The sequence below is a fragment of the Megascapheus bottae genome, unplaced genomic scaffold (genome assembly GCF_031878675.1).
Source record: "Megascapheus bottae isolate mThoBot1 unplaced genomic scaffold, mThoBot2.hap1 HAP1_SCAFFOLD_40, whole genome shotgun sequence".
In the NCBI taxonomy this organism is placed as follows: domain Eukaryota; kingdom Metazoa; phylum Chordata; class Mammalia; order Rodentia; family Geomyidae; genus Megascapheus; species Megascapheus bottae.
This window is the reverse complement of record NW_028327715.1, coordinates 4,402,342-4,428,467: the sequence shown is the minus strand read 5'-3', so window position 1 is coordinate 4,428,467 and position 26,126 is coordinate 4,402,342. Positions and strand designations below refer to the sequence as shown.

The following is a 26,126-nucleotide window of genomic DNA, read 5'->3' as shown; positions in this document are numbered from 1 at the left end:
AAGGCCATAGTTTTCTAACCGAGAAGTGTCAGAAAAATGCATCATTCTTCCTACATTGTCCGATTTAATTTCTGTATGTTTCAATATATCCACAGTGAGGACAGCAGCTTAACCAAAGTTGTTGTTCATTCAGATGAAGACATCAAGAGGGGGTGAGTTGACTAATTTTAAATTTTATTTTATTTTTGATTGTTGGGGTAATGCATAGAGGGGTTACAATTACATCTGCCAGATAGTAGATGCATTACTTCTCACACAATGATATCCCTTCTCATGTTATTGTGCCCATGTGCCTTCCCCCTCCCAATCATCTTGTTTTTTCTACTTCCTTTTTCTATTTCAAACAAGGAAATAAACGTATATACTGTGTGCCAGGTTACAAAGCCAGATACAGTAACAATATGAGATTAAGCATAAGGGGAAAAAAAGAGAAGAGAAATAACATAGTACATTAAGAACAGCAATCACACAAGATAAAGCTCTTGTTTCCATATCCTAGAGTTCCTTTCATTTAGTGTGAGTTGAGTTTTTGGTCATCTAAATGATAAACCATTTTGGACAATGATGAATTTTCACAGTACACCGGACCACCTATCCATATCGCATGGAATCAGGATACGTTTTGAAACTAAGGAGAAATGATAGAGCAGATCATAAGACAGTGGCTCACGGAGTGCTGTGAAGTCAAGAACTAGCACCCAGAATCCTGAGATTATCACAGAGCCTATGAGCTACTCACCAGAAGCCCAGGGACCTGGCAATCCCTTTCTGAGACCTAAAGGTAGTCCCAGGTGTCTGAAGGGCACAAGAGGAAGAAGCACATTCACACTGAATGGGAGTCCTGCTTTTAGACTGTTCTTCCTTGTCCCTAACTGAGGGGCAGGAAATAGAGCTGGGAGTGGAAGGCAAGTGGCATGCGGAAATTAGATATAACTCTTGAGTCCCTTTGAATTGAGTTGGGTGCAAATAGATGAGGCTGTTATCCACCAGGTTAGGAAGATTTATTTGTTTATAGTGTTATTAAATCTTGGATAAAAATCATCTTTTGCAGGTGTAAAAGTTTAATTTCTGCAAAAAGCCTCACTTCAGTTTCTTTGCATGTATGGATACTGAACATACCTAATAAGTAGAGAAATGTGGAGACAGATTTCTGATGTTCAGGGAGAGTTTTCCAGCACTAGAAAATGACATCAACTAAGTTTCTATCTCATCTCGATATTGTACGCGTGGGAATCTTTCTAATTTTATTTGGACAAAACAGAAATATATTAAGATATGTTTCATATCCCCATTGTGATTGAGATCCTGCAAAAACACCAGCACAATCTAAAGGGCATTTCACAATCCTTGGACACACACTACCAAATCCCCACCATTGAATACTCTTCTGTCTTACACATCTAGAACATAGCTACCACATGAAAATTAGTGCGTTTTGCAATAGAATCATTTATTTTTCTATTTGCTTGAAGTAATTTTTACTTTCTTTCTTGGTTTATCAGACCTCTGATTGATCAAGTACTTATCAATTTACTTTCATGTCTTATCAAAATCCCTAAAGTCTTTGGGATATTTGTAGCTCTGTCTTTATAAAAATAAAAGATACATAGAGCCTATAATCCTAGCTACTGAGGAGGCTGAGAACTGTGGATCATGGTTCAGAGTCAGCCCTGGCACTAAAGACCTTGAGACTCCTACCTCCCATTAAGTACCAGAAGAAAACAGAAGCGGTGCTGGGGCTCAAGAAGTAGAGTGGTAGCTCTGAGCTGAAGAGCTCGGGGACAATGCCCAGGCTCAGAGTTCAAGCCCCTTGAATGAAAAAATATCAGATATACTTTTGATTTCATTTTTTCAGCTTCTTGAGATCTGGTTATTAGCATATGATCTTCTGATGGAATATATATTCTTCAGCTAGAGGAACAGGTGATGAAGAGAATTTTTTCTAGTCAGTATGTCAGCTGCACTTCACAATATGTTACAAATGCAGTCAACCAAAGGATAGAATCCTTTCTGGAACAAAGAGGTGGAGGTCTAAATAGTAATATCGGTAGGAAACTCTATGAGATTCTTATCCAGTTAACTTCCTGAAAGCCAGAAGTATGGCTCAAGTGGTAGAGTACCCGTCTTAATAGAGAAAGCTAAGGGAGAGCACCCAGGCCCTAAGAGGAAGCCCAATAGTACCTGCACATAAACACAGTAAGAAAGAGAAAGAAGGAAGTCCACCTCCCTAGCAGAGAAAGTCACAGGCTTGTTGTGAATGGATGGAAAGAGATATTCCAAGAATGGCACCCAAAAGGAAGCAAATATAAATGTATTCCTCTCTGGCAAAGAAAACTTGAAAGTATTACAACATGAAAGTCATTTCATTTGGCTAAAGGCACTGCAATTATTAACAACAAAATCCTACTAAGACTCAGTGTACCCAATTTGGCGCAACAGACAGTGCTAAACATAAATGAGTAGATGGATTCCAACCATGTTGGATCCTTTCCAAAGAATCCGCAAGAAACCAGATTCAACTGAAGGCCAAGAGCCAAAGGCAGCACATATCTGCAGAATATTCTACACAACAGTCCCAGAATATGTATTATCCCAGCAACCCCCAAGCTTTCTCCAAAGGAAATAATATTTAGAGCCTAGAGGCAGCATTATTCTTTTTCCCTTTCCCTTTCTCTAATACTCCTCTACAGTAATTATTCAAAGAGATTTCTTGGCAGAAATTTTAACAATTGCATATAAGAAAAGTCAATGTACTCTTTCCTATCATACTATGGTGGGATTCAACTGGAAATAGCAAGATAAACTGCAGAAAATATTGAAATAGATAGAAATCGAACCAAACACTGTGAATGGTTAATGGGTTATTAAAGAAAGAAAGAAGGGATTTGTAATCAAGTCTACAAAAACCATTAGAGAGTCTGACTATGACGTTTGGTTTCATTCTATAGGGACACCTCAACTTATACCACAACCAAACTTGACGAAACAAACAACAATGAAGAGCAAGGTCTAAATATACATATACTCTCATCTATGTGCATCTATGCATAATTAAATGTATATAAGTGCAGTCACACATGAAAGGATAGTCATTGAAATGAAAGTGATTAGGATTACAGAACTTTATTTTAGGTATTGATGACACTCCATGGCCTTTGTTATTTTTCTAAGATTCTTGGGCTGTAATATCTCTAGATCACTTTCTAAAATCTTAGGTGTTTTCAAGAAGAAATATCAAGAATTCTTCTTGTTCCTAATTTAGTGTGGTGGCCAAAAGAAATTTAGTGTTTTGTTGTAAGATTCAGCAGGTTAAACGTTCTGGTGACTCCGTTGTTTCTAGTTAGAGGATAAGACAAGTTAAAGGTGGTGGTCTGTCTGTCTGTCTGTCTGTCTGTCTGTGTGTCTGTCTGTGTGTCTGTCTGTGTGTGTGTGTTTGTCTCTCTCTCTCTCTCTTTCTCACACACTGTCTCTCTCTGTCTCTCTGTCTCTCTCTGTCTCTCTGTCTCTGTCTGTCTGTCTGTCTGTCTCTCTCCCTCCCTCCCTCCCTCCCTCCCTCACTCCCTCCCTCTCTCTCTCTCTCTCTCTCTCTCTCTCTCTCTCTCTCTCTCTCTCTCTCTCTCTCTCTCTCTCTGTCTGTCTGTCTCTGTCTCTGTCTCTGTCTCTCTCAATGAATGAGTAAAGGCTGATCATTAGGGGCTTTTTAATTTGTTATGTATTTTCCTAAAATGCTTTACTGATAAGGTGCGTTTTTGGCCCCAATCAAAAATTTGCCTAATTATGTGCTGGATGTCTATCTCAAGAGATGATGATGATGATGATGAAAAGACCAGCGAATCTGTTCATGCCCATGTTCATCCTTGATGTGTCTCATTTCATTGCTGTGAGAAGGAGGCTGTCTAAAATAGAATGACTTTCCTAGGTGTTCAGATGTTCATGGGAGACGTGACAGCTGAAGATAGCTCCCTCATAGCATTGGTCATTTATTTAGTGAATGAGAAGTCTTTTACCATCAAGTAAGGGTTGGAATTTTAAGTGAAAGGCAAATATTGCTAAATAGCCAAAGCATGTCTGTGTATTAGTTTCCACATATATTCTGTAGTTTAAGGTGAATACCTCATGAAGTACCAATTCTATTATGAATCAGAGAGGCTGGACAGACAGAGGAAGCAAGGAGGGGAGAGAGGAAGCAGAAATGTAGATGAATGATCAGCTCAGTTTCCTTCATAGCAAGAGAAACGGAACATCAGGAAACTCACGAAAACAGTGTAAACAGTGCTTTAGGGTCATAGGAAAAGAACTCCTTCTGAATCTTGCATAAGTTTTTATTTAGCACAGGTAGTCATTTCATTGGAGAGAGAGGCCTCATTTCTAGGAAATACCCCTTTACATATATAGTATATGTAGAGTTCGTTTTCTGGGTATTATAGCAATTTGAGAAGAAAAGTCTCTTTAGGAACTTCCATAGTATTTGACTGTGCATAAATTAATGGTTCATGTTGATAATGAGGAGCAGAATACACATAGATTGACAGATGAGAGCCATTTGTTGTCAGATACTCAAATGTAGACAGACTTGTGTAGAAAGCTGTACAGAGACTAAGTACCATGTTTGTGGGAACCCCTTGGAAGGTCAAGGAAGTGAAATTTTTCTGTGCCATTCCGTGTTTTCACAAATTGGGTAAAGAATTGAGGCTCCTGTAAGGAGAGGGAATTCTCAATGTCCTGGTGAACAATGAAGTATTCTCTGTTTCTGGCCTGCCTCCCTTTGGTCCAATCTGAGAGTAAGTCAGTAAAGACATCTAGGATTACTGAAGGTAATGACGGAATAGAAGGAACAGAGGAAGCAGAATATTAGCTATGATCTCAGGTTGAGTTCCCTTGAAGTGTATTGTATTGAAATTCATACAAGATGTCAAGAGATACTGTGGTAGGGGTACTGGGAAAAATTCTCTACCTTGCATGAAACCGGTCCATATTTAATTTCCTGAACAGATTCAACTGTATTTCTGTGGTAAAAGGAAAATACTGCTTTTCATTTGGTTCTGGTCTGTTAGTTCACACCGGAGTACCAGAGCAAAGAGCTAGAGGGAACAGAGGAGCTGGAGATGGAGCTGTAGCTCAAGTGGCAGAACCTGTTCCTAGGATGAACGCAGTTATGGTTTTAGTACCCAGCCTTGTAGAAAAGGTTTGATTTCCTCTACAGTTTCCAACTCAATTTTCTGTGTCTTTTTTTTTTTACTTCACTTTTTAGGGATGACACAACGTTAACCGCCATTGCGGTTTGTGAATCGAGCATTAACATTTGGTGAGTTATCTGTCATCTGAATGTAAATTCATTTTTAGTGTGAGTTTAGTACACAGTCTATATGACAGCTGATCGTTGTCTTCATTATTCCTCCTCCTGTACTGAAACTAAATAGAAAATGATAGCATCTGGCAGCAGATACTTTGTCATGGTCTACTGTGAATTCAAACATAGCAACCGTATCTTTCTTTACCTATTCTCTACCTTATTTACTTATTGCCTACATGCAACTTTTACTGAGCCAATGGAGGTAAGAATCACAGTCAGGCACATTGAGGTGGTCTCCGTGTTTCTGAGGTGAAAGAGCTGGTGGGCCTCTTTCATTCTCCAGAAATCTGATACTTAGACAGGCCCACTGACAGTTATGATGAGAGTCCAGCTTCTAGGCTGTTGTTCCTTGTCCTTTGGTGAGAAGCAGTTAAGAATACAGCCAAGTATGTGCTGGGGTCTCTTAAGGGGCTGAGTTCTGAGGATCACAATTCAAAGCTAGCTCTGGGCAGGAAATTGTTATCTCCAAATAACTACCAAACAAAACAAAACAAAGAAAAACTGGGACTGGAGCTGTGGCTCAAGTGGAAGAGCACTATCATAAAAAAGTTCATAGCATCCAGGCCTCAGGACTGGTGGATGCACAAGTTTCTTTTTTTGACAAATTAAAGACGTCATAATTACATAAAAATATTAGTGATACAAAGGCTCGCATTTTTGTTTGTATTTTACTCATTTGGATTTTTACAGAATTACATAGTTAGTGGAAGCAGTGACTGTATTATGTTTTTCTAAAAATTTAGACACATTTTTAAATATTTCTTTATAATTTTAAAATAATTTTATCATAGGATGTTATTTATTGAGTGGTTACTTGAAGAGGAGAAGCTAGTTTCCAGTTCTATGTTCGTATGTGAGTATGTGTATAGGTAGTTTTATGTTATGTTTAAAATTGATTTGAGGTATTGAGGTTAATGATTCATGGGCCAATCAACTTTATTAACATTTTTTGTTTCACTTTGACACTAAGTTTAGTGTTTGCTTGTATTACTGGATGGAAGTTCTTTTGAGGTAGCTGCTTAACACTTTTTGATTCTGGTACCCTGTGTGTTGTATATATGTTTATCTGATTTGGGAAAGAAAGGAGAATGACAACGTGGTGAATCAAGGACATAGGGTGAACCAGTGTAACAGTGATACTCACAAGACACTAGGTTAGAAATGAACTTTACAACTTGGGGTGAGGGGGAATTAAAGGAGTAGGAGAGTGAGAGAAAAAGGATAGAGTTGTAACTGTGTTCAACAAGAAATGTACTCAAGGGCCTGGAGTAAGGCCTAGTGGTAGAGTGCTTGCCTAGCATGTAGGAAGTCCTGGGTTTCATTGTTTGGTACCATGAATATGGGCAAAGCTAGAAGTGGTGCTGCTGCTCAAGTGGTAGAGTGCTAGCCTTGAGAAAGTCCAAGGACAGTGTCCAGGTCCTGAGTTCAAGCCTCAGGACTGGAAAAAACAAAAGAAACGTACTCATTACCTTACTTATTAACTGTGACCCCTCTGTACATTACCTTTACAACAAAATAAAATAAAGATAGCTAAAATGTCAACTCTTAGTGCCAGAATAGTTTTTCTTTTTTGGTGCTATTTCATTTTTCTCATCCTTATTATAATTTTAGTAATTATTTAAAAATATGTTCCAATTTTTGTAAGACCTTGTGTATTTTTTGCAATCAAAATCACATGTTCTGATTTTTTTATTTTCTTTTTTTTTGATGGGGAAAGAGATCATTCTTGAATTTTGATAATCTACCCGATTAAACTGACCTGATAAAACAGACATTTTAAAGTAGAAAACACAAAAATAAAAGAGAACTGTCGTTGGAAATACTGCACAACTTCTTGTTTCCTCCAAATTTGCTTTATATAATTGGATGAATGTAAATTAATGAACAGAAACTTAAGCAAGATACATGTAACAGAAACTAATAAGTGAAATTCTTTCAATTTTTTTTCAAACTCATCTTTAAATTTTTCCATCATGGGAAATTAACATTATAGTTGAATGCCCAATTAACTAATTATGACATATTAAATTCTTCTATAATACAATCATGAAGACCCTTCATGACACTTGTGTTTTGTATGTGGAAAAGTGTTAGAATTACAATTTCAACTCAATAAAAAATAATAAGTAATACTTGGCTTGTTATCTGGAGACTGCTTCTTTTGATGATTTTTAGTTATAACACCACTGAGCTGAGCAAATAAATCATCTTCTGAGAACATAAGGAAAAATAAACACATGCAAAATGAATAAAACACACTACTACATCTTTACTAGGTCATCTGTACTTCTAATAGTTCAGAAACTTAGAGATTTAGTGTACTCTTACATTAACTGCAAGAAAAAATAAAGGAGAAATTCCTTTTTTGAGATCACACTATGAAGTCAAGTGGTTATTCAAATTCTGAATTTGTGTGCAAAACATGAAACACATTTACCTTTGTTCTAGGACTTAACAGATAACTTTCCAAGAATCAAACACACAGATATATTTGTGTGACTTCAATAACCTCAGCACTACAGTAATGAGAGATGTAGTAACCTTTTGCTATTTCAAGACTATAGGGAAAGAAGTCACAAAAAAGGAGAATTAAAATTGTTACAACTAAGAAACTGCTTCTTGTTAAGTTTCACCATAGTGCCACTTTCACCTTTACATAAGCATGGTGGCATAATTCAAACTCAATAAATCAGAAATCTTAATATTTAAAATTTACCTTGGCTTTCAGTTATCACCATATTAACAACCAAAGGAATTAGATAGAACACAGAAGGGGTAATGGTTAAACCCACTTTGCTAGTTGGTTTCGTGACACATTAACTCATTTTTAATAAAAAGGGATAGTACATCTCAGTTTGCTTACAGGCTAGGAGATCACTTTGAATTCTGAATTTCCTAACTGCAAACAGAATAAAACATTTACAACAGATTATAAATAAATTGGTTTTCAAGCATAGAGCCAGCCCCAATGATAATAATACACTATTTTTAAAGACCTAAGGCAATGAATTCCATTATGTTCTGATTTTTCAAAAGAAGAGTTTATAATCAAAAGTGAAACTTTTTTCATATATTTTTATTGTAATAAATGAAACTGTTTTAATAGGAAATTGGATGATATACTGTAGAAACTTCTTGAAATCTAGTCACATTTGATTGTCCACTTTTATTACCTGTGGGCATTTCTGTTATATATGGCCCAAATTTTTAATAAGGTATTTAGAAAAATGTCATGAAGTTGTTGCTTTAATTAGTATATTTGGTCTTTTTTAAGATGACTACAAGAACCATTAACAATTTTGAATTTTTCTTTGTGTTATTACATATGTACATTTATATAGGCATGCATTATTAATCTTACTTTGGATATCTTACTTTCTTTTTTTCTTCTCTTCAGATTCTGTCACAATTTGAGAACAAATGTACCTTATAGCTCATGGAAGAGAAGACACAAATCAAGACATTTTTGGGTTCCAAGTTGCCGAAATATGGTGCAAAATCTGTAAGAAGTACACTGAAGCCGATGTCCAGTGGGACAGCTGTTACTCTATTAGGAACGTCCAAGGGTAGTAACATCAAAAGTTATATAAAAAATAATGGCTCTGATTGTTCATTATCTCATTCCTTTAATTGGAGGAAAGCAAATAAATACCAACTTAGTACACAAAATACTGAAGAACCTAACAGTACTCAAAATTCACATGATAAACTCACTGATACTGAAAAACATGCACCTGCTCAAGGAATGTTGGATAAAAATGAGGTAAAGGGAGGTTTAAAAAGTCTTCCTTTATTCACATCAAAGTTAACAAAGCCATCCACTATGTTTGTATCATCTACAGAGGAGGTAAACCAAAAGTCTTTTTCTGGACCATCTAACTTGAGTAAATTCACCAAAGGCACGTTACTAGGAAGGACTTCATATTCTTCAGTCAGTGCTCCAAAATCTCAGTTGAATGGATTTTATGGAAATCGATCAGCTGGTAGCATGCAGAGGCCCCGAGCAAACTCCTGTGCCACTCGAAGCAGTTCTGGAGAAAGCTTAGCACAGTCGCCAGACAATATTAAGTCTATGGCTTGTGAAAGAATGGTAAGGTCACAGAGTTTTTCACATTCATTCAGAATTCATTCCTTCCCCCTTCATCTATAACCAGATCACATTCCTTCAATAGAGCTGTTGATCTTACAAAGCCTTATCAGAACCAGTAGCTTCCCATTAGAGTGCCTCTACGGTCAAGTATGCTAACAAGAAGTTCTCGGCATTTGGAAGTACTTAATGGAAATGAACATTTGGGGTATGGATTTAATAGGCCTTATGCTCCTGGTGGAAAGAAACTGGCTTTAGCAAATGGGCCAGGTGTAACTTCTACTTTGGGTTATAGGATGGTTCACCCCTCTCTACTGAAATCCAGCCGACCTCCATTTTCTGGAACTATCACCGTCGATGGTAATAAAAATACATCTGCTGACACCTGTGTAGAGGAAGAGGCTACAGTTTTGGTTAAGGACAACACTACCAATAAGGACCAAGAAGTAATTGAAAATGAAAGTTACAGAACAGAAAATGACCAGACCATGAAACATGATACTAAAATTAGATATCTAAGTGATGATGTGGATGATATTTCCTTATCTTCTTTATCATCTTCTGATAAGAATGACTTAAGTGAAGACTTCAGTGATGATTTTATTGATATAGAAGACTCCAACAGAACTAGAATAACACCAGAGGAAATGTCTCTCAAAGAAGAAAAACATGAAAATGGACCTTCCAAGGATGTATTTGATTCCCCCAAAGAAAATGAAAAAACCTTTGGTAAAACTGATGAATGGATAGATTTAAGTGTTTCTGGTAAATATTAACATCGTTAATTTCCTTGCTTTTCTCCTATAACCAAATTATCATTTAGGATTATCTTCTAAGATACTCTCAGTGTTATACAGCGGGTTGAATCTGGAGTTGGGCAACATTTATCTTCCTTGTGATTTTTGTTCCCTGTCCTCTTTTTAACCTATCTAATGCAAAGTCAGTAAAATGTCTTTTTTGTTCTTTCTTGGCTATTATATCCAAGCCACTTCGTATTTAATATAGACAATGTTTCCCAAATGATCTCTCTGCCTAGAGTGGTGAATCATTGGTCTTTGTTAAGAATAAAACTATGTCAAAAGAAACATAAGATAGGGAAGGTCATGCCCAGTCTAAATTTGCTTGTTTAGCAATTTTAATAGTGATACTGCCCAAGGAACTTTATTTCTGTAATTGAAGAAAATGAAATAGCCGTATATGAATCATTTCCCAATATAGATAGCTATATTGACATTAGATACTAGAGAACATATATTTGTATTTTCATATGCCCTAAAAGAAGAACTGAAAAGAATGGATACAGGAATGTGGTCATGCCTGGAAATACACACAAACCCTTGATTGTCTGCAGGTCTTATAAAAGGGACTGTGAGAACAAGTTTATTTCCTTATAAGGAGGCAACTATGAAGTTAAAGAACACACAGAGGAAAGGAGTTTCCTGAACAGTGGTTAAAATAATATCTTGGAAAATATTAAAGAAATATGAGGATATCAGAAATGTTACAGTAGTAAAGGATGGCTAAGTGAATTTTTTTGTTTACTAGAAATATTTTAAAGATTTTATTCTTTATTTTTAAAAAAATTCTTTAAGACTTAGAAGATGTTGCAGTTATGTATGCGTTTGGGGGCCATCTCTTTGGCCATAATATATTGAATTCTTATAGCTTATTTTTTAGAAATGACAAATAATCATATTTTGTGAATCAATATTTCTCTCTTTTTTAAACCAACTGAAGATAGGAGTGGCTATACAAAGCATACTTCCGGAAATAACTTGATTTCCCCGGATGCGGATTACAGAGCTGGCTCTTCATTTGAACTCTCCCCATCGGAGAGTTCTGATGGAACATACATGTGGGATGAAGAGGGCTTGGAACCCATTGGGAATGTGCATCCAGTTGGCAGCTATGAATCTTCTGAAATGAACAGCATAGTACGTATGGATTTCTATGCCCTCTTGAAATACTTTACCTTACTGTAGTGAAGCTTTTGGCATTGATTGACATTTTTAATTTATGAAATAACTTTCCTAGTTTGGGAAATAATAACTCATGTATTTATTAGGACCCTATAAAATGTATAGTAAATACAGAAAGTGTAACCTTTGATTTAAATACATATACACATGTTCATTATAGAATATGCATACATACATGCACACACATACACATGTATCTATGGATGTACTTTATTGGGCAAGTTTAGCTAGGCCAGAAATTCTCAAGTAGGTAGAGATCGTCAGTATCTGGGAACATTTTTGGGTCTTTTTCCTTTTGATACCGGGATTGAACCTAGGACATTGCACTTGATAGGCAAGGGCTGTGCCACTGATCTATTTCCTGGGCCTTTCTGGAAACATTTTCAGTTATATTGCAGAGTGTTAGTTGGTGAATAGAAAGAAGCTAGAGGTTCAGCTATCTCACTGTGCCCATGGCAAAACATTACCTAGCAATTATTGAGAAACCTAGGGATACCATTCACAGACCACAGTAAGGTTTTTTTGTTGTTGTTCTTCCTTGTTGTTGACTGTGAAGCTTAAACTCAGGGTCTGGGTGTTATCCCTAAGCTCTTTAGCTCAAGGCTAGCTAGTACTCGACCATGTTGAGCCACAGTACCACTTCAACACAGTAAGTTTTAACTTTTAGTCTTTACTCTTTACCTTGTTGAAGGCCTGGATAGCCATTGGAGGCACCTGTCCATTATGATCTCTGCAAGTTTGATCACTTGAAGCCCTTTGTTGGAGAGGAAGAGATTGTGTTGTTGTCTTATTTATAAGTTTCCTATCAATCTACCATGCATTTATTATACACAGGTATTCTAAGAAACAGTTGTGAGTAATGTGGTTAATATGCTGTTTGAATAAGGTGTAACAGATGTGTTAACAGGGCATTGATGCCTTTTGTGCTTGTATTCCTGAACTTAAGAGGCGTAGATCCAGAGGAGTGCAGTTTTAAGAATGCTTAGACAAACTACACCTCAAATGACTCACAAAAAGGAAAGGTTGACTTAAGTGGTAGAATGTTAGCTGAGTAAGCAAACTGAGCCCAACAAGCTCCAAGAGCTCCTGACAATTAAACAAAAAGACTCAGGCTGGGAATGTTTTTTAGTGGTAGAGGGCATGCCTAGCATGCATGAAATCCTGGGTTCAATTCATCTACAGTACCACATAAATGAAAAAAAGCTGAAAGTGATGATGTGGTTCAGCTGGTAGAATGCTAGCCTTGAGCAAAAGCAGCTCAGAATCATGGCACAAGTCCTGAGTTGAAGCCCTAGGACTGGCCAACAAACAAAACAACAACAAAAACCACTCTCATCCTTTATTATTTAGTATGTAAAATGAGATTTCCTCATAAAGTCATATAGTAGTTTTTGTGATTATGTTGCATTCAAAGTATATTTCAAGCAGTATGATTTTTTTTTGTACTCCTATGAAATAAAGACATGGAAAAAAAACCAACAATATTGCTACCAGGCTATTTTCAGGAAGAGGGTAAAAGTGGAGATAGGAGTGCTTCTGGAGTTTGATCTCAGGCCTTTCCTGGGCTGGTACTTTATCTCTTCAGCCACACCCTAGTCCTTTTTACTTTCATTATCGTTCAGATAGGGGTTCTTGTTTTTTCTGGGTCTGGCTTCACCTCATAATCCTCCTAACCACAGCGTCTCCCTTAGCTGGGGTCACAGGTGATTGTCACAGGTGATGACTGGCTTGTTTGTTGGGATGAACTCTAGCTAACTTTTTGCCAAGGCTGGCCTTGAGACTTGGCATTCTCTCAATCTCTGCCTTCTGAGTAACTGTGATTATAGTTACAAGCTACTATACTCAAACTTAACAGAAATATTTTAAGTTGTACAAGCATATAGAGGAAGAGGAAGCATTTAATTTAGAGAAAGTGTCTTTATGTTATTAGATAAAGGAAATAAAGCTTACAGTTTATGATTTTTTTATTATGAGGCCTTTTAAAAATGAATGTAATTGAAATGCACATGAATGTGATGTCCAGCAGATGGCAGCAATATGACATTTAGTACCTGGTGCCTTTAGCGGTTTACCATTTTCAACACCCCAAAATGCCTTCTCTTAGTTTTAAACATGTCTCAATTGACTATTAGCCCCTGATATCCATGACTTTCCTCCGTGATCAGTATGTTTCTGTTTACTTGAGATGGGAAGGAAAAAATAGGCTTTCTGAACTTTGGTGTCTCTAGTATTTTTCTTCTAATCAAAAGAAGACAGGCTAAAAAAGGATGAAGAACTGATGGGAAAGTTGAGATACGTGTTGAGATTCTGTTTTGCAATAGTTGGACTTAGCATTTTTGCTTGGAAGTTCAGCTGAATTTTTGCTTTGAGTATTTTAAACTTACTTATACAAGCATGTACTTGTATAGAATTGCTTTTATGATGAATTATTGTTACAGCCTTTATTCACTCTCTATATTCTATTCTTTTTTGTGCATTTTGTCTTATCTCTTTTTCTCCAGATACTCATGTGAGTATTCTCTTTTATAAAAAATAAACTCTAGGATAGGAAAACAAGAGGTTTATCTTGTGTGATTGTTGTTCTTAATGTACTATGTTATTTCTCTTCTCTTTTTTTTACCCTTATGGTTAATCTCATGTTGTTACTGTATCTGACTTTCTTATCTGGTATATTGTGTATACGTTTATTTAAAATAGGGAAGGGGGAGGAACAACATGATTGGGAGGGGTTCGGGGAGGGAAATTGGGACAAAAACATGAGAAAGGGGTATCAATATGTGAGAAGTGATGCACCTACTACCTGACAAATGTAACTATAACCCCTCTATGCATTATCCTGACAACTAAAAAATAAAAAGAGTCTTACAGACTTTAGTGCAGGGGCTGGCTTTGAACTTAGACCCTCAGATCTCAGCCTCCTGAGTAGCTAGGATTACTTGCATGAGCCACCTCACCTGACTAGAATAAATGTTTTGATACTTTGTAAGTAATTAAAAATTAGTCTTTTCATCCTTTTTGTACTCATTAAACCATTAGTTGAAACACAACTATTTTGGAGATGAAATTCAGTACTTTTTTCTGCTAAGTGTTATTATAGTCATATTTATTTATATAGCATTAGGCAAAGGCATTTTTTTTCTTTTTTAAGCACAGTTAACTGTACTCAGAATCCTCTGCTGTCATGCTGTGACCAGTATGAAAGCTCTAATTGAGGGGACTTGAACTATAGTGTCACAATGACTGATTTCATAACTCCAAAATATTTAGGAAGTGATAATTTTAAAGTATAAGATGCTGTTATTTTGGGAATTACTTTTTCTTTCTTGTTTTTCTTCTATTATCTTAAAAAGGCTTTTTGCCATGTAGCTTAGGGTGGCCTGGGACTTGGTAGATTGCTCTGGGTAGCCTCAAACTCATAATCCTCCTGCCTCAAGATTAAAGTTATGAATATGCACAGTCATCTGGAATGATTTTTATATTTGAATCTCATGTCCTTATAAAAGTGTCTAGCTTTGCTGTTCTGTGTTTTGTCAACTTTGCCTCATTTTCTTATAGTAGGACAGTTTAATTCCTTTTCATTATTTTAATTTTTGAAAGATTTTATTAACACTGATTTTTACATCATATTTCAAATGTCATCTTTAACAAACAAGAATTCAAGAAGGGAATCTCTCTATGTACATAGTTTTTTTTTTTTTGCCAGTCCTGGGCTTGAGCTCAGGGCCTGAGCGCTGTCCTTGGACTTTCTCAAGACTAGTGCTCTACTACCTGAGCCTCAGCACCACTTCTGGCTTTTTTCTGTGCATGTGGTACCGAGGAATCAAACCCGGGTCTTCATGCATGCTAGGCAAGCACTTTAACCACTAGGCCAAACTCCCGGCCGTCTATGTACATAGTTTTTAGAACATAATTAAAATTAAGCTGAGAGTTAGTATGCCATAGATACCTATCAATCTATATGACATATCTATAGAGTAATATCCCATCATAGATTTTTATGTCTATGTAATTATGTTTATATCTCCAAGACTGTGTAATTCCTTATCCTTTAAATAATCTTGAATATTAAATGGAGTTTAACAATTGTTTGAATGTCTTTCATGTAATTATTCTAATTTCAAGTATACAGATATATTTTACTGAACATTTGTGGTTTACTAAAAAACAACAGGCTAGATTTATTTTTTGGTGTAACTGAGGGTTGTATTCAGGGCATGATGCTTGCTAGGCAGGTGTTCTATTTCTTGACTCATATCCTTGGCCCTTTTTGCCCTTGTTATATTTTGGATTGGGTCTTAGGGTCTTATATTTATGCCTAAGATTGGCTATTTATACTTTATGTAGCTTGGATCCTATACACTGTACACTGTGTCCAGTTGTTGATTGAAATGACGTCTTACATTTGTGCCCAGGCTGTCTGTGAACCTTAATTCTACTGATTTCAGTTTTTGAGTAGCTAGAATTCTAGATGTGAGCCACTGGCATCTGCTTCTATATTTGATTTTCTATGTTGACGATTGGTCTAGACTTTATTGAGACCTAACTATGTGCTGAGTATAATAATATTCTTATTAGTAGTTTTTGTGATTTTTATGAATTTCTGGGTTATTTTTACTGAAGTTTGGAATATCTCAAGTACAAAAGTAGAGAAGACCATAAAAATGCTTAATTTTGTTTTGAGTTTTAGAGGTAACCTAGATAATTTTTGGCTTTCTATCCTTTAATTTATCCTGGTTATTTTACTTTAAGAAAGAGACTAGAGATGGCTTTTTTTTTAAATCTCTATGAGGAGTATTCGTGGGGCTGGGAGTTTGGCCTAGTGGTAGGACGAAGACCTGGGTTGGATTTCTTGGTACCACATATATAGAAAAATCTGGAAGTGATGCTGTGGCTCAAGCGGTAGAGCTCTAGCCTTGAGAAAGCCCAAGGACAGTGCTCAGCCCTGAGTTCAAAACTGCCCCCCCACACAAATAAAAAAGGAATATTCACAATATATTTGTTCTGCTAGTTTTTCGCCCCCTTTAACAGGCATTGTACTATTGCCAAATAGTTATCATTTAAGTGATGAGTTTATGTGCCTTATTTATACCTGTATCTTTGTTATAGGACTCTCATACTGCTATTCCTTATATATTTGTGTATATACTATTTGAGATTACTTGTATTTTTTCAGTGTTACTTTTGCCTATGTTGTTCTTAAGCCTAGGAAGCCTTCCTTCCTTAGTTTCTCTGCTGGTCAAATGTGTACTTGTTCTCTAATGTTTTTTTCTCCTTGCCCCCTAAGGGTTACTATTTAATGAGGCACCTGGCAGCACTTTATGTATCTGTATCTGTATTCATGTATGTATATATGTTTGTATGTATGTACACATGTAATATATATGTATGTATGTGTATATATATGCATTAATTATTCCTTTTTACTATTACTGGAAATAGGGTTTCAGCTAAGTGTTGCACATTTGCTTGGTGATTTACTTGCTCTTCAGCAAATGGCTATCACTTGAATCATATCTCTATCCCACTTCTAGCATTAAAAAAAATCACATCCTAGCTTTCTTTTTTTTGTTTTGCTCAATATGAAGTGATGTTTGCTATCCTGATTTCCAACAGACTTAGTATTTGTAGTCTTTAGTAAATGCCTCTTTTCCATTAGAATTAATCACTCCTTCTTCTCTGCTTCTAACTGCAGTGCTTTCCCTTGTATCAGTACTTTCCCCTTTGGGGTCACTTTAAACTGATTTCCTCATTGTCTGTATTTCTTTCTTGGCATACACAGGTAGGATTTATTGGTTCTTTGACATGAAATGGACCTAGAGAAGTTAGTACTAGTGATAATGAATTATATTCAGATTTTTATTTTATTCTGTAAAATTATCATTTTTATGATATATATATATATATATATATATATATATGTTCTCCTTCAGCCCGGATTTTACTATGAAGTCTATATTAGTGCTGAGTTTCATGTTGGTTATTGATATTTAACTTCTGTCCCTGTGGTTTACAGTGAAATCTCAAGTTTAGACTTGTGGTCCATAGGGTCATTTTCAAGGCTGACCTTTTGATTTTATTCAGGTTTGTCTCTCTCTTTTTTTGTGTGGTGAATTGGTTCCCCTCCTTTTCTATATGAGTCTGCTATATTTCTATATGAGTCCTCCTATTCATTCAGATTCATTATGTGACGTAACAAGTATAGGGTAAATGATGATTGTTATCTCTGTAAAATGATTCAGGGGCTGTGCAGTGATAACCCTAGCCACTCGGAAGGCTGAGATCTGAGGATTGAAGTTCTAAGTCATCCTGGGCAGAAAAATCCATGAGGCTCTCATCTCCAGTTAATAAGCAGAAATGAGGAACTGGAGTGGTAGAGTGTCAGCTGTGAGTGAATGAGAACACAAGGCCATGAGTCTACGCCCCAGTACCAGCATACACACAAAAGAGGATGTAGCTACTAACACAGTTTTGCATTTATTTAAAAAGTGACAGCATGGCCCTAGGTAATAGCACATGACTACAATCCTAGTGGATAGCTGAGGCAAGAAGACTGACTTGAAGGCAAACCTAAACTACATAGAAAGTGAGATTACTTCAAAAAGACTAGGGGAAAAGAATCTCCTCCCAAAACAATCCCCCCAACAAAAAAGATACATGAAATTGTTAAATGTTCTACTTTTTGTAAAGCCACAAATAATCTTTCACAGCTACTTTTGCAACATTTTTCAGACCCTCCCCCCATTCTTCAATCATCATGGCTCTCAAGTAAGGTTCAAGGGCACCTGTTTATATTCTACTATACAGTTAAATATTCTCCTACTTCAGCCTCCTGAGTGCAGGGATTGTAGACATGTGCCACTATACTTGATTGAGATATTACAAACATTTTGTTCTTAATGTTTTGTAATATTTTTTTCTCTTAAGATAATTGGAATTTACCAAATTCTATAATGGATTGACTGTAGGGGGAAAAAAAGCTCATGTCCTCACTTTAAGAAATTGTTGAGTAACATTTCTGCTTTTGTTTGTTCTTCTAGATTATTTGAAATGGGAAGTATAACTTGTTAATTTCTTTTTTATTTTCATAATTTCTCTTTGCTCAGTTCTCACTATATTTTTTTAGTCTAAACACCTTTGCTCTCCAGTTTCTGCTACACACCTTGAATATAGTATAGATTTTATTTTAATTTTCTATTTAATTTTAATTTTTTGGTGGATCATTGGCTTGAACTCAGGGCCTTGATGCTGTCCCTGAGCTTTTGTGTTCAAGGCCAGTGCTCTACCTCTTTGAGCTTCAGCTCCATTTCTAGTTTTCTGGTAGTTACTTGGGGTTCATTGTAGATAAGAGTCTCATGGATTTTCCTGTGGAGGCTGGCTTTGAACTATGATCCTCAGCTGCCTGAGTAGGTAGGATTATAAGCATGAGTTACCTCTGACTGACTAATGTATACTTGGTAACTCATTTCTGCTTTAGGGTTCTGATACTTAATGTTTTAATAAACACTTGTTAAAATGGATGCCTGATGACCTGATAACATTACCATTTAGTTAAAAAAAAACTAGAAACACATAAAGATACTGTTTATTGCTGTTTAGGATTTTTTTCACATACATTGTGACATAGTGTCTTTTCAGAGTAAGTTTCTAAGGTATCACATGTCATAATAGCAAGCTGCAGCTTGCTGGAAATATGATGCTAGCACAGATGGATAGTGGAGGGACGGCTTACAGAAAGTTGAGACGGGCTTAACATAGGTAAATCAAAATCTCAAACTCCTATTGTTCCTTCCACTTTTGCTTGACCACCAAATCACAGAGAATTAGAAGTGAACTTCTCCACACATTTGATGAGGGGATACAGTAAGATGAAGAAACTTTCTCAAAAGTTTTTTTCCCCGAGTGGTAAAGCTTTACATATATACTGATCAGCATAGGTTCATTTTTTTCCTATTAATATAACTCTTATATTTGGAGAAAGTTCAGATTTGCCAAATATAGTTGTGACCCTTTAAAACATTTTTTCATCCAATATTAATGTAATTAAGTATAATATGAAGTTTAATTTAGTACTTTTTTGAACTATGATGATGCAAGTACACATAAATTCTGAGGACACTGATGTGGAAAAGGTTTTATTTTTAATGAATTCAGATCCTAATATGACAGATAGAAACATGATCACAAGATGATTTTATAAGTGATATGATGTGATTAGTACATATAATGTCTTGAAATAACAAGTTATCTTTTCATATACATGTATAAGTATAGGAGTAGGAAGGAGATAGATGGAGGAGGGCAGGAAAATAATAATCAAGTTTCAAAGAAGAACATTTTGAATTGAGTTTTGAATAATGGGTACACAGTTAGCTTATTGGCCAAGGAATTGAGAAGTTTTGCATTTTAGTTATAGGTACCAGCATGTATCCTGAGAGTACCACTAAAATGAGATGTGTGGGAAGAATAGGGGAATTGCTAAGAATGTAAAGAAAAAAATACAAGTAGGGGGAAAAAGCTAGAGAAATAATATGGGAAGGAAGGAAAATCGGGTATCTCAGAAGGACAGATGATGTATACAAATCACATCCTAGAAATATATGACAGATGTGCTAAATATTAGTGTACCTATATGTGAGATGATGAGTAGAATATTTTTTTCTGAGTACTTTCACAAATTAAACTTTATATTTCCCAGTCAGAGACTGTCGTTCAAAACAAAAATTAGTGAATGTAAAAGTAAATTTTCTTCTCACCACATCTCCTTTATGGAGCATAGAACCAGGCACAAGGTAGATTTATAATATTTATGGAAAAATTTGTGAATTCTGTGAATTGAATCAGATAGCATGTAGTTAACTGGTACACTGAAGCTGAGAAATTAAATGATTTTCACAAACTAGAAAAAATTTAAGAGTTGAAGTTACTGTTTTGTCTGAATAGTAATTGCAAATTTTAAACTCAGGCTGCTATTGTTGTTGTTGTCATCGTCATCATCACCATCATCATCATCATCATCATCATCATCATCATCATCATCATCACCAAAATTTGTCCTGTGACAAAGCAAAAGCCAGAACATACTGTCTGCAGACTCTTCTGTTTCTAGTGTCCTTTAGTTGGTATTTTCCTAATCTTTCATCTCTTTTCTAGTTTAGGAACCCGGTAATCTGTATTTGTCATTGTTGCTGATTTAGGAGCTTAAGTTGGTTTCATGTAGGCAGATGGAAAGTTAATCTTTAACTGGATTTAATGAAGTAGAAAATATGAGAATATTAGATGGACTACAAAGGAACCCAAAATTTTGACCCTAGTTCTACAATTGGTGCTTTTTATTTTTTTTCTCTCTCTCTCTTTCTCTCTCTCTCTCTCTCTCTATATATATACTGTTCTTCCCTTATGATTTGCATTAAGTGACTAGAGATTTTTACCAGCTCTGAAGCTCTTAAAGTTTTCTCTGCCCTGTAATGTAACTTGTTTTCTTTGCCTCTTGCTTTTAATACTTGCAGAAATAACTTTTGTTTTGAAAATATAGTATCTTTCTTTGAAAAGCTTTAATTTCCTAAATTATTACTATTTGTTTTTGAGATTTCCTTTGTTTTCAGGGGTTGACTAACTCCGGTTAGTGTGAAGTAATCAATAGGAAATGTTTTGCTACTCAGATATTCTATGTAAGAATGACTTAAAGTTTTGTTTCATCTTACACCTTTTTAGTTTTAGCTATTTAGACTTACAGAGAAAAATTGAAAAATAGAGTTGGAGTATAACTTTCATCTCTCATCTCCTAATGTTAGCCATGGGGTAGTGATCAAAACCAGGAAATTAAGTTTAGTATAGTACCTTTTTAATGTCTGTATTGGCTCTTGCCTGGCCATTTCATTTAGGACTGGTTTTCTACTACTCCATTTCTGGATTTGTTTCTGGTTAATTGGAAATAAAAGTCTCACAGACTCCTATGCCCAGATTGGCTTGGAATATAGTCCCAAATCTCAGCCTACTGATTAGCTACGATTATAAGTGTTAGTCAGTGACTATCTGATTTTTATGCTATAGAGAGCATATGCTTAATATATTTTTAGAATAAATTTTTGTATTTGGGTTGACTTCTTTGTGTTTTTTGTTGTGAGTTTTAGTACCACTTGTTGAAAAGACGTTTCTGCAGGGAATACTTATGTGCCTTTCTTGTAATCAGTTAACGGTATTTGTGTGGGGTTATTTCTGAACTATGTGTTCTATTCACTGATCTGTGCATCTTTTCCTTTGCTGTCTTGATTCCTGTCTTGTTTTGTCTTGGGGTATGTCCTCTCATGTACAATAAGGAGTTCAGTGAGTTGTTCTCCCTGGTTCTTGTGTGGGAGCCTCTATCCATCTTCAGAATTTGTAGAGTAACAGAAGTATCTTTGTTCTTGGTGGGCCCTGCTAGCTTATGCTAATCAGGTGACAGCATGGGGGCAGGCAAGTTATGTCAGAATGACCAAATATGTGGAGGACTGGGTTTTGAGCCATGTGGTATAATCTAACTTTTGGGGAAGGAAGAAAAAGGTACTGGAGATTGGTTCTGTCATGTGGGCAATAATTCAGTTCAGTCTATGTAAGGAGAATGACTAATAAAAACCTTGCACATGTTATACCTGGTCAATAATATTCTTGTGTGTGTGCAATTATGTGTCATGCTGCAGAAGGGTGACATGGGCTGGGCTGATTTTGTGTAGACATGGAAGGTTTATATTTGGACTCATCTCAGAACTTGTGCTGTTTGTCACATTTTCAGGTTGTCATGATTTATATCCTTTTTTTTGCTATAATAAAACTATTAATGTACTGCTTTTTTGAGTTGTATGAATTATTCTAGCAAATTATCACACCCAAGGGAGAAATAAGTACCTCTGAATTTGTAGTCAGTTGTTCAGAAGTACAGGTATCCTGGGAGCTTCTCAACTTGCAGCTGGTATTCGAAGTAAAGACATTCTGTTTCTTTAATTTGTGATGTGTTTCGTATAATTCTAGATAGTTGTAGAAATCCTGGGCTTTTGTTAGAACAACTCCTAGGCACTAGATTGTGGTTTGGTATGAGAAAAACTGATGAAAGGTAGACTTGAGGAACCTGTGATTGTGGGGTAACTTCCCTATCACTTGTGACATGAAATGTTTGACTGTGATCTGTTACTGAAGATACAAATTAAGGGATGGAAATGAAATTTTTTTCCTTCAAAAAAAAAAAGTTAAGGGATGGAATTTGGAAAGGGCAGTAGGCCCAGCTTTTCAGGAAACGCCTCAACTAGATACAAAAGGAATTGTAAAATTTAAAAAAACAATTAAATATGAAGTTCAGGTTGGGTGCTGTTGGCTCATGCCTTTCTCCTAGCTATTTAAGAGGCTGAGTTCTGAGAATCGTGGTTCAAAGCCAGCTAGGGCATGGGAGTCCATGAGACTTCTATCTCCTGTTAACCCCCGAAAAACCAGAAGTGGCAAAGTGGCTCACCATGGTAGAACAGTAGCCTTGAGCTGAAGAGCCCAGTCCCAGAGTTCAAGCCCTATGACTGACGAACAACAGCAACAAAAACAAAAAAAGAAGTTCATTGATAATTATTACCTGTAAAAACAATAAGTGAAAGTCATAGAGAATGCTGGAGCCCCTGAAGTTGAACCAAACTAGGTTTCAATCAGTCTGAGCCATGACCACTAGCCTCAAAGCCACCCATGGTGGGAAAGGTTGTTATAGTGCACTGGAGAGTACTATTCATGGCTTCTGATTTTAAGGAAGGTAGTGGAGAGAACAAATCAAGATTGTATTGAAATCAGAGGTTATAGTATAAAACAGTTGCCTCGCTTTGTGGCCCATTCTCATCAATATCCTGAACTATCTTTTGCTGACTAATTTTGAAGCTGACTAATTTTTTATTGTAATTAATAGAAGGGTTATATTATATTTGCCAGATAGAAGGTGCATTACTTCACAAACATTGCTACCCTTTCTCATGTTTTTGTCCCCATTTCCCTCTCCCACCTCCTCCCCTCTTCTTGTTTTCCTCCTTCTCTATCCTTTTCAAATAAACATATATACAATATATCAGATAACAAGATAAGATACTGTAACAATATGAGATAACCAAGGGACAATACAGTAGATGAGAAATAATATAGTTTGGCTGGGAGTTTGGCCTAGTGGTTAAAGTGCTTGCCTAGCATGCATGAAGACCCGGGTTCGAATCCTCGGTACCACATATAGCAAAAAGCCGGAAGTGGTGCTGAGGCTCAAGTGGTAGAGCTCTAGCCTTGAGAAAGTCCAAGGGCAGTGCTCAGGCCCGGAGCTCAAGCCCAGTACTGGCAAAGAAAAAAAAAAGAAATAATATAGTTCTTAATAGAACAACAATCAAGGTATAGAAACAATCTTGTTTGTATATCTTGAAGGTCCTTTCATTTAGCCTCATCCTATGTGGCCTTATGTATCTAGGTTTTGCTTATTGTAAACCTCTGCTAGGAGAGTCCAAGGTTTATACTAATTATGACAAATGAAGGAAACCACTGAGCCTATGTTCATTTGAGTCTGGCTTACTTCTCTTAATATGATTTTTTTCCAAGTCTTTCCATTTCCTTAGAAATGGGGTGATGTCGTTCTTTCTGATGATATGAAGCTGACTAATTTTTATTTTAACTTTGATTCCTACACAATGGAAGAAAAGGTTGGGTTGATATAGGATGTAGCCTGGGATGGTATTTCAGTAGATTAGTCAAAGATTTATATAAAAAAGGCCTTTATTTGAATTTAATGCTTAATATCATGTACTTGAGTGGCTAACATGGTCATGGGCTACAGAAGAGACATTTCTGAAACTCCTGGACCGAAGGCCCCATGCACTTTAGGTGAAATCTCAATTGGGGTAGTGATAAATACTGAGAGTATAGAAATATATAGATTGATTTGATGAAATTTAATTTTATGACATTTGAAGATGAAAGATGGGGATGAAAATTGATTTTTTAAGCAAGTTTATTTATGTAAAGTGGTTGCTTTTTTTTTCTTTTACCTAAATGGATATTATGTCGAACTAGGAAATACTTTCCCAATCAAAACTTGTTGAAGGGATACAGAAAACTACTGTAAATATAAAAGTTGATGGAATTATTATGTATGAAGTCTCAGAATAATAATGCCTCCATCAACAATATTTATGATTACTGAAAACAGTGTGGAGGCTAGTTCCTCTTTTCCCTAACAGATTACTTTCTTTCAGAAGGATTATGTCATTAACTAGAAATACTTAAGTTTATGTATATTGTTTTATTTTTTATTTTTAGGGTGATTCTTTGAAGCATTAGTTGTAATTTTGGAAAATTGGAAACAACCCAAACATCTAAATAATAGTCATACGACCTAAGAGTAGCATAGTATAAGGACTTAGTAAAAGAAGGGATAGGAATGTTTAATTTAAACTGAAATAATTATGCCATTTTTTAGAAACAGGAGACAAATATGAATATATTTACCTTCCATATGCGTGTAGAAATATATTATGCCATTACAGATAATTCAGTAATTGGCTGTGTCATTTTTCTATTTTGATAACAGATGTATATAGAATTGCAGTGTTAACCAAAGGTATATTTTCAAGTGATTTCATAAGTTACCTGAGCACTAATTTAAGTTTAAAAAGTTTTCTTTTAAGTTGGATGAACTTTACATAACATAAAAATATTTTAGTGGCATTTAGCTCATTGAAATACTTCATACCAACAATCTCTATGTAGTTTGAAAACTTTTTTTAGTTTTTGGATGTGGAAGGAAGCTTTGTCCTTGCAAGGTAGGAACTCTACCATCTCTGGCAGTTCTAAAACACTTCCAACATCCCAAAGTGAACTTTAACCATATTAAGTAGTTATTTCTACCCACCCTAAACCCCTCTACCTCTGGAGACTACTAATGTGCTTTCTGCCTCAATGGATGTACATAATTTACATAAAGATAGAAGAGTAGAATGGTTTAAAATTCATCCATGTTGTAGTATGTATCAGCAATCACTCTTATAAAGCTGAGTAATACAGTCTGTTTTTGAGCACCTGTTTTAAATTTGAGGGGTTTTATATGTACATATAAAATTTCTGAGTCATATGGCAGTTAATTCTATGTTTAACTTTTGGAAGAAATGTCAAACTCTCCTAACAGCTGAGTTATTTTACTTTTCTATTAACAATACATGAAAGTTCATATTTTCCCACATATCTGCCCACATTCTTTGCTCCTACTTTTTAAATAGCTATTTTTCTGGGTGGTAAATTGTATTTAGTGGTGTTTTTGGTTGCATTTCTCAAATGATGTCCTGTTAGCTGTTTGCATATCCTCAGAGAAATATCAGCTCCTCTGCCTAGTTTTGGCTCGTTTTCATGGTTGAATTGTAAGAATTTCATAGTTGAATTTGTGGATACTGGTTTCATCCGATATATGATGCACAGATTTTTCTGTGATTCTGTTAGCTGTCTTAATTTTCCTTGTAATTTCAAGAAAGTACACAAAAAGTTTTAATGAAATCCTATTTATTATTTCCTTCATTATTTATAATCCAGATTTCATGTCCTGAAAATTCAATGCCAAGTACAAAAGTCATGAAGATTTGCCCTTTGCCCTTATGTTTTCTTCTAAGAATTTTATGTTGTTTTTTCCTTTTAATATTAAGGCCATTGTTTTGTTTTGTTTGTTTGTTTATTTGTTTAT

General features: G+C 35.7%; 1 protein-coding gene and 1 long non-coding RNA gene across 2 annotated transcripts in view; one reads left to right on the top strand and one right to left on the bottom strand.

Moving 5' to 3' along the window:
* Positions 1-26,126, bottom strand: part of LOC150039381 (uncharacterized) — a 247,376-nt gene that overhangs the window by 77,469 nt on the left and 143,781 nt on the right. The window lies entirely within an intron of this gene.
* LOC150039383 (serine-rich coiled-coil domain-containing protein 2-like) overlaps positions 5,192-26,126 on the top strand; it is a 28,424-nt gene continuing 7,489 nt past the window's right edge. The window contains 4 exon segments of the mRNA XM_090327909.1: positions 5,192-5,305; positions 8,751-9,465; positions 9,468-10,205; positions 11,178-11,374. Of these exon segments, the coding sequence (XP_090184035.1) occupies positions 8,790-9,465; positions 9,468-10,205; positions 11,178-11,374 (1,611 nt within the window). The 5' untranslated portion in view covers positions 5,192-5,305; positions 8,751-8,789.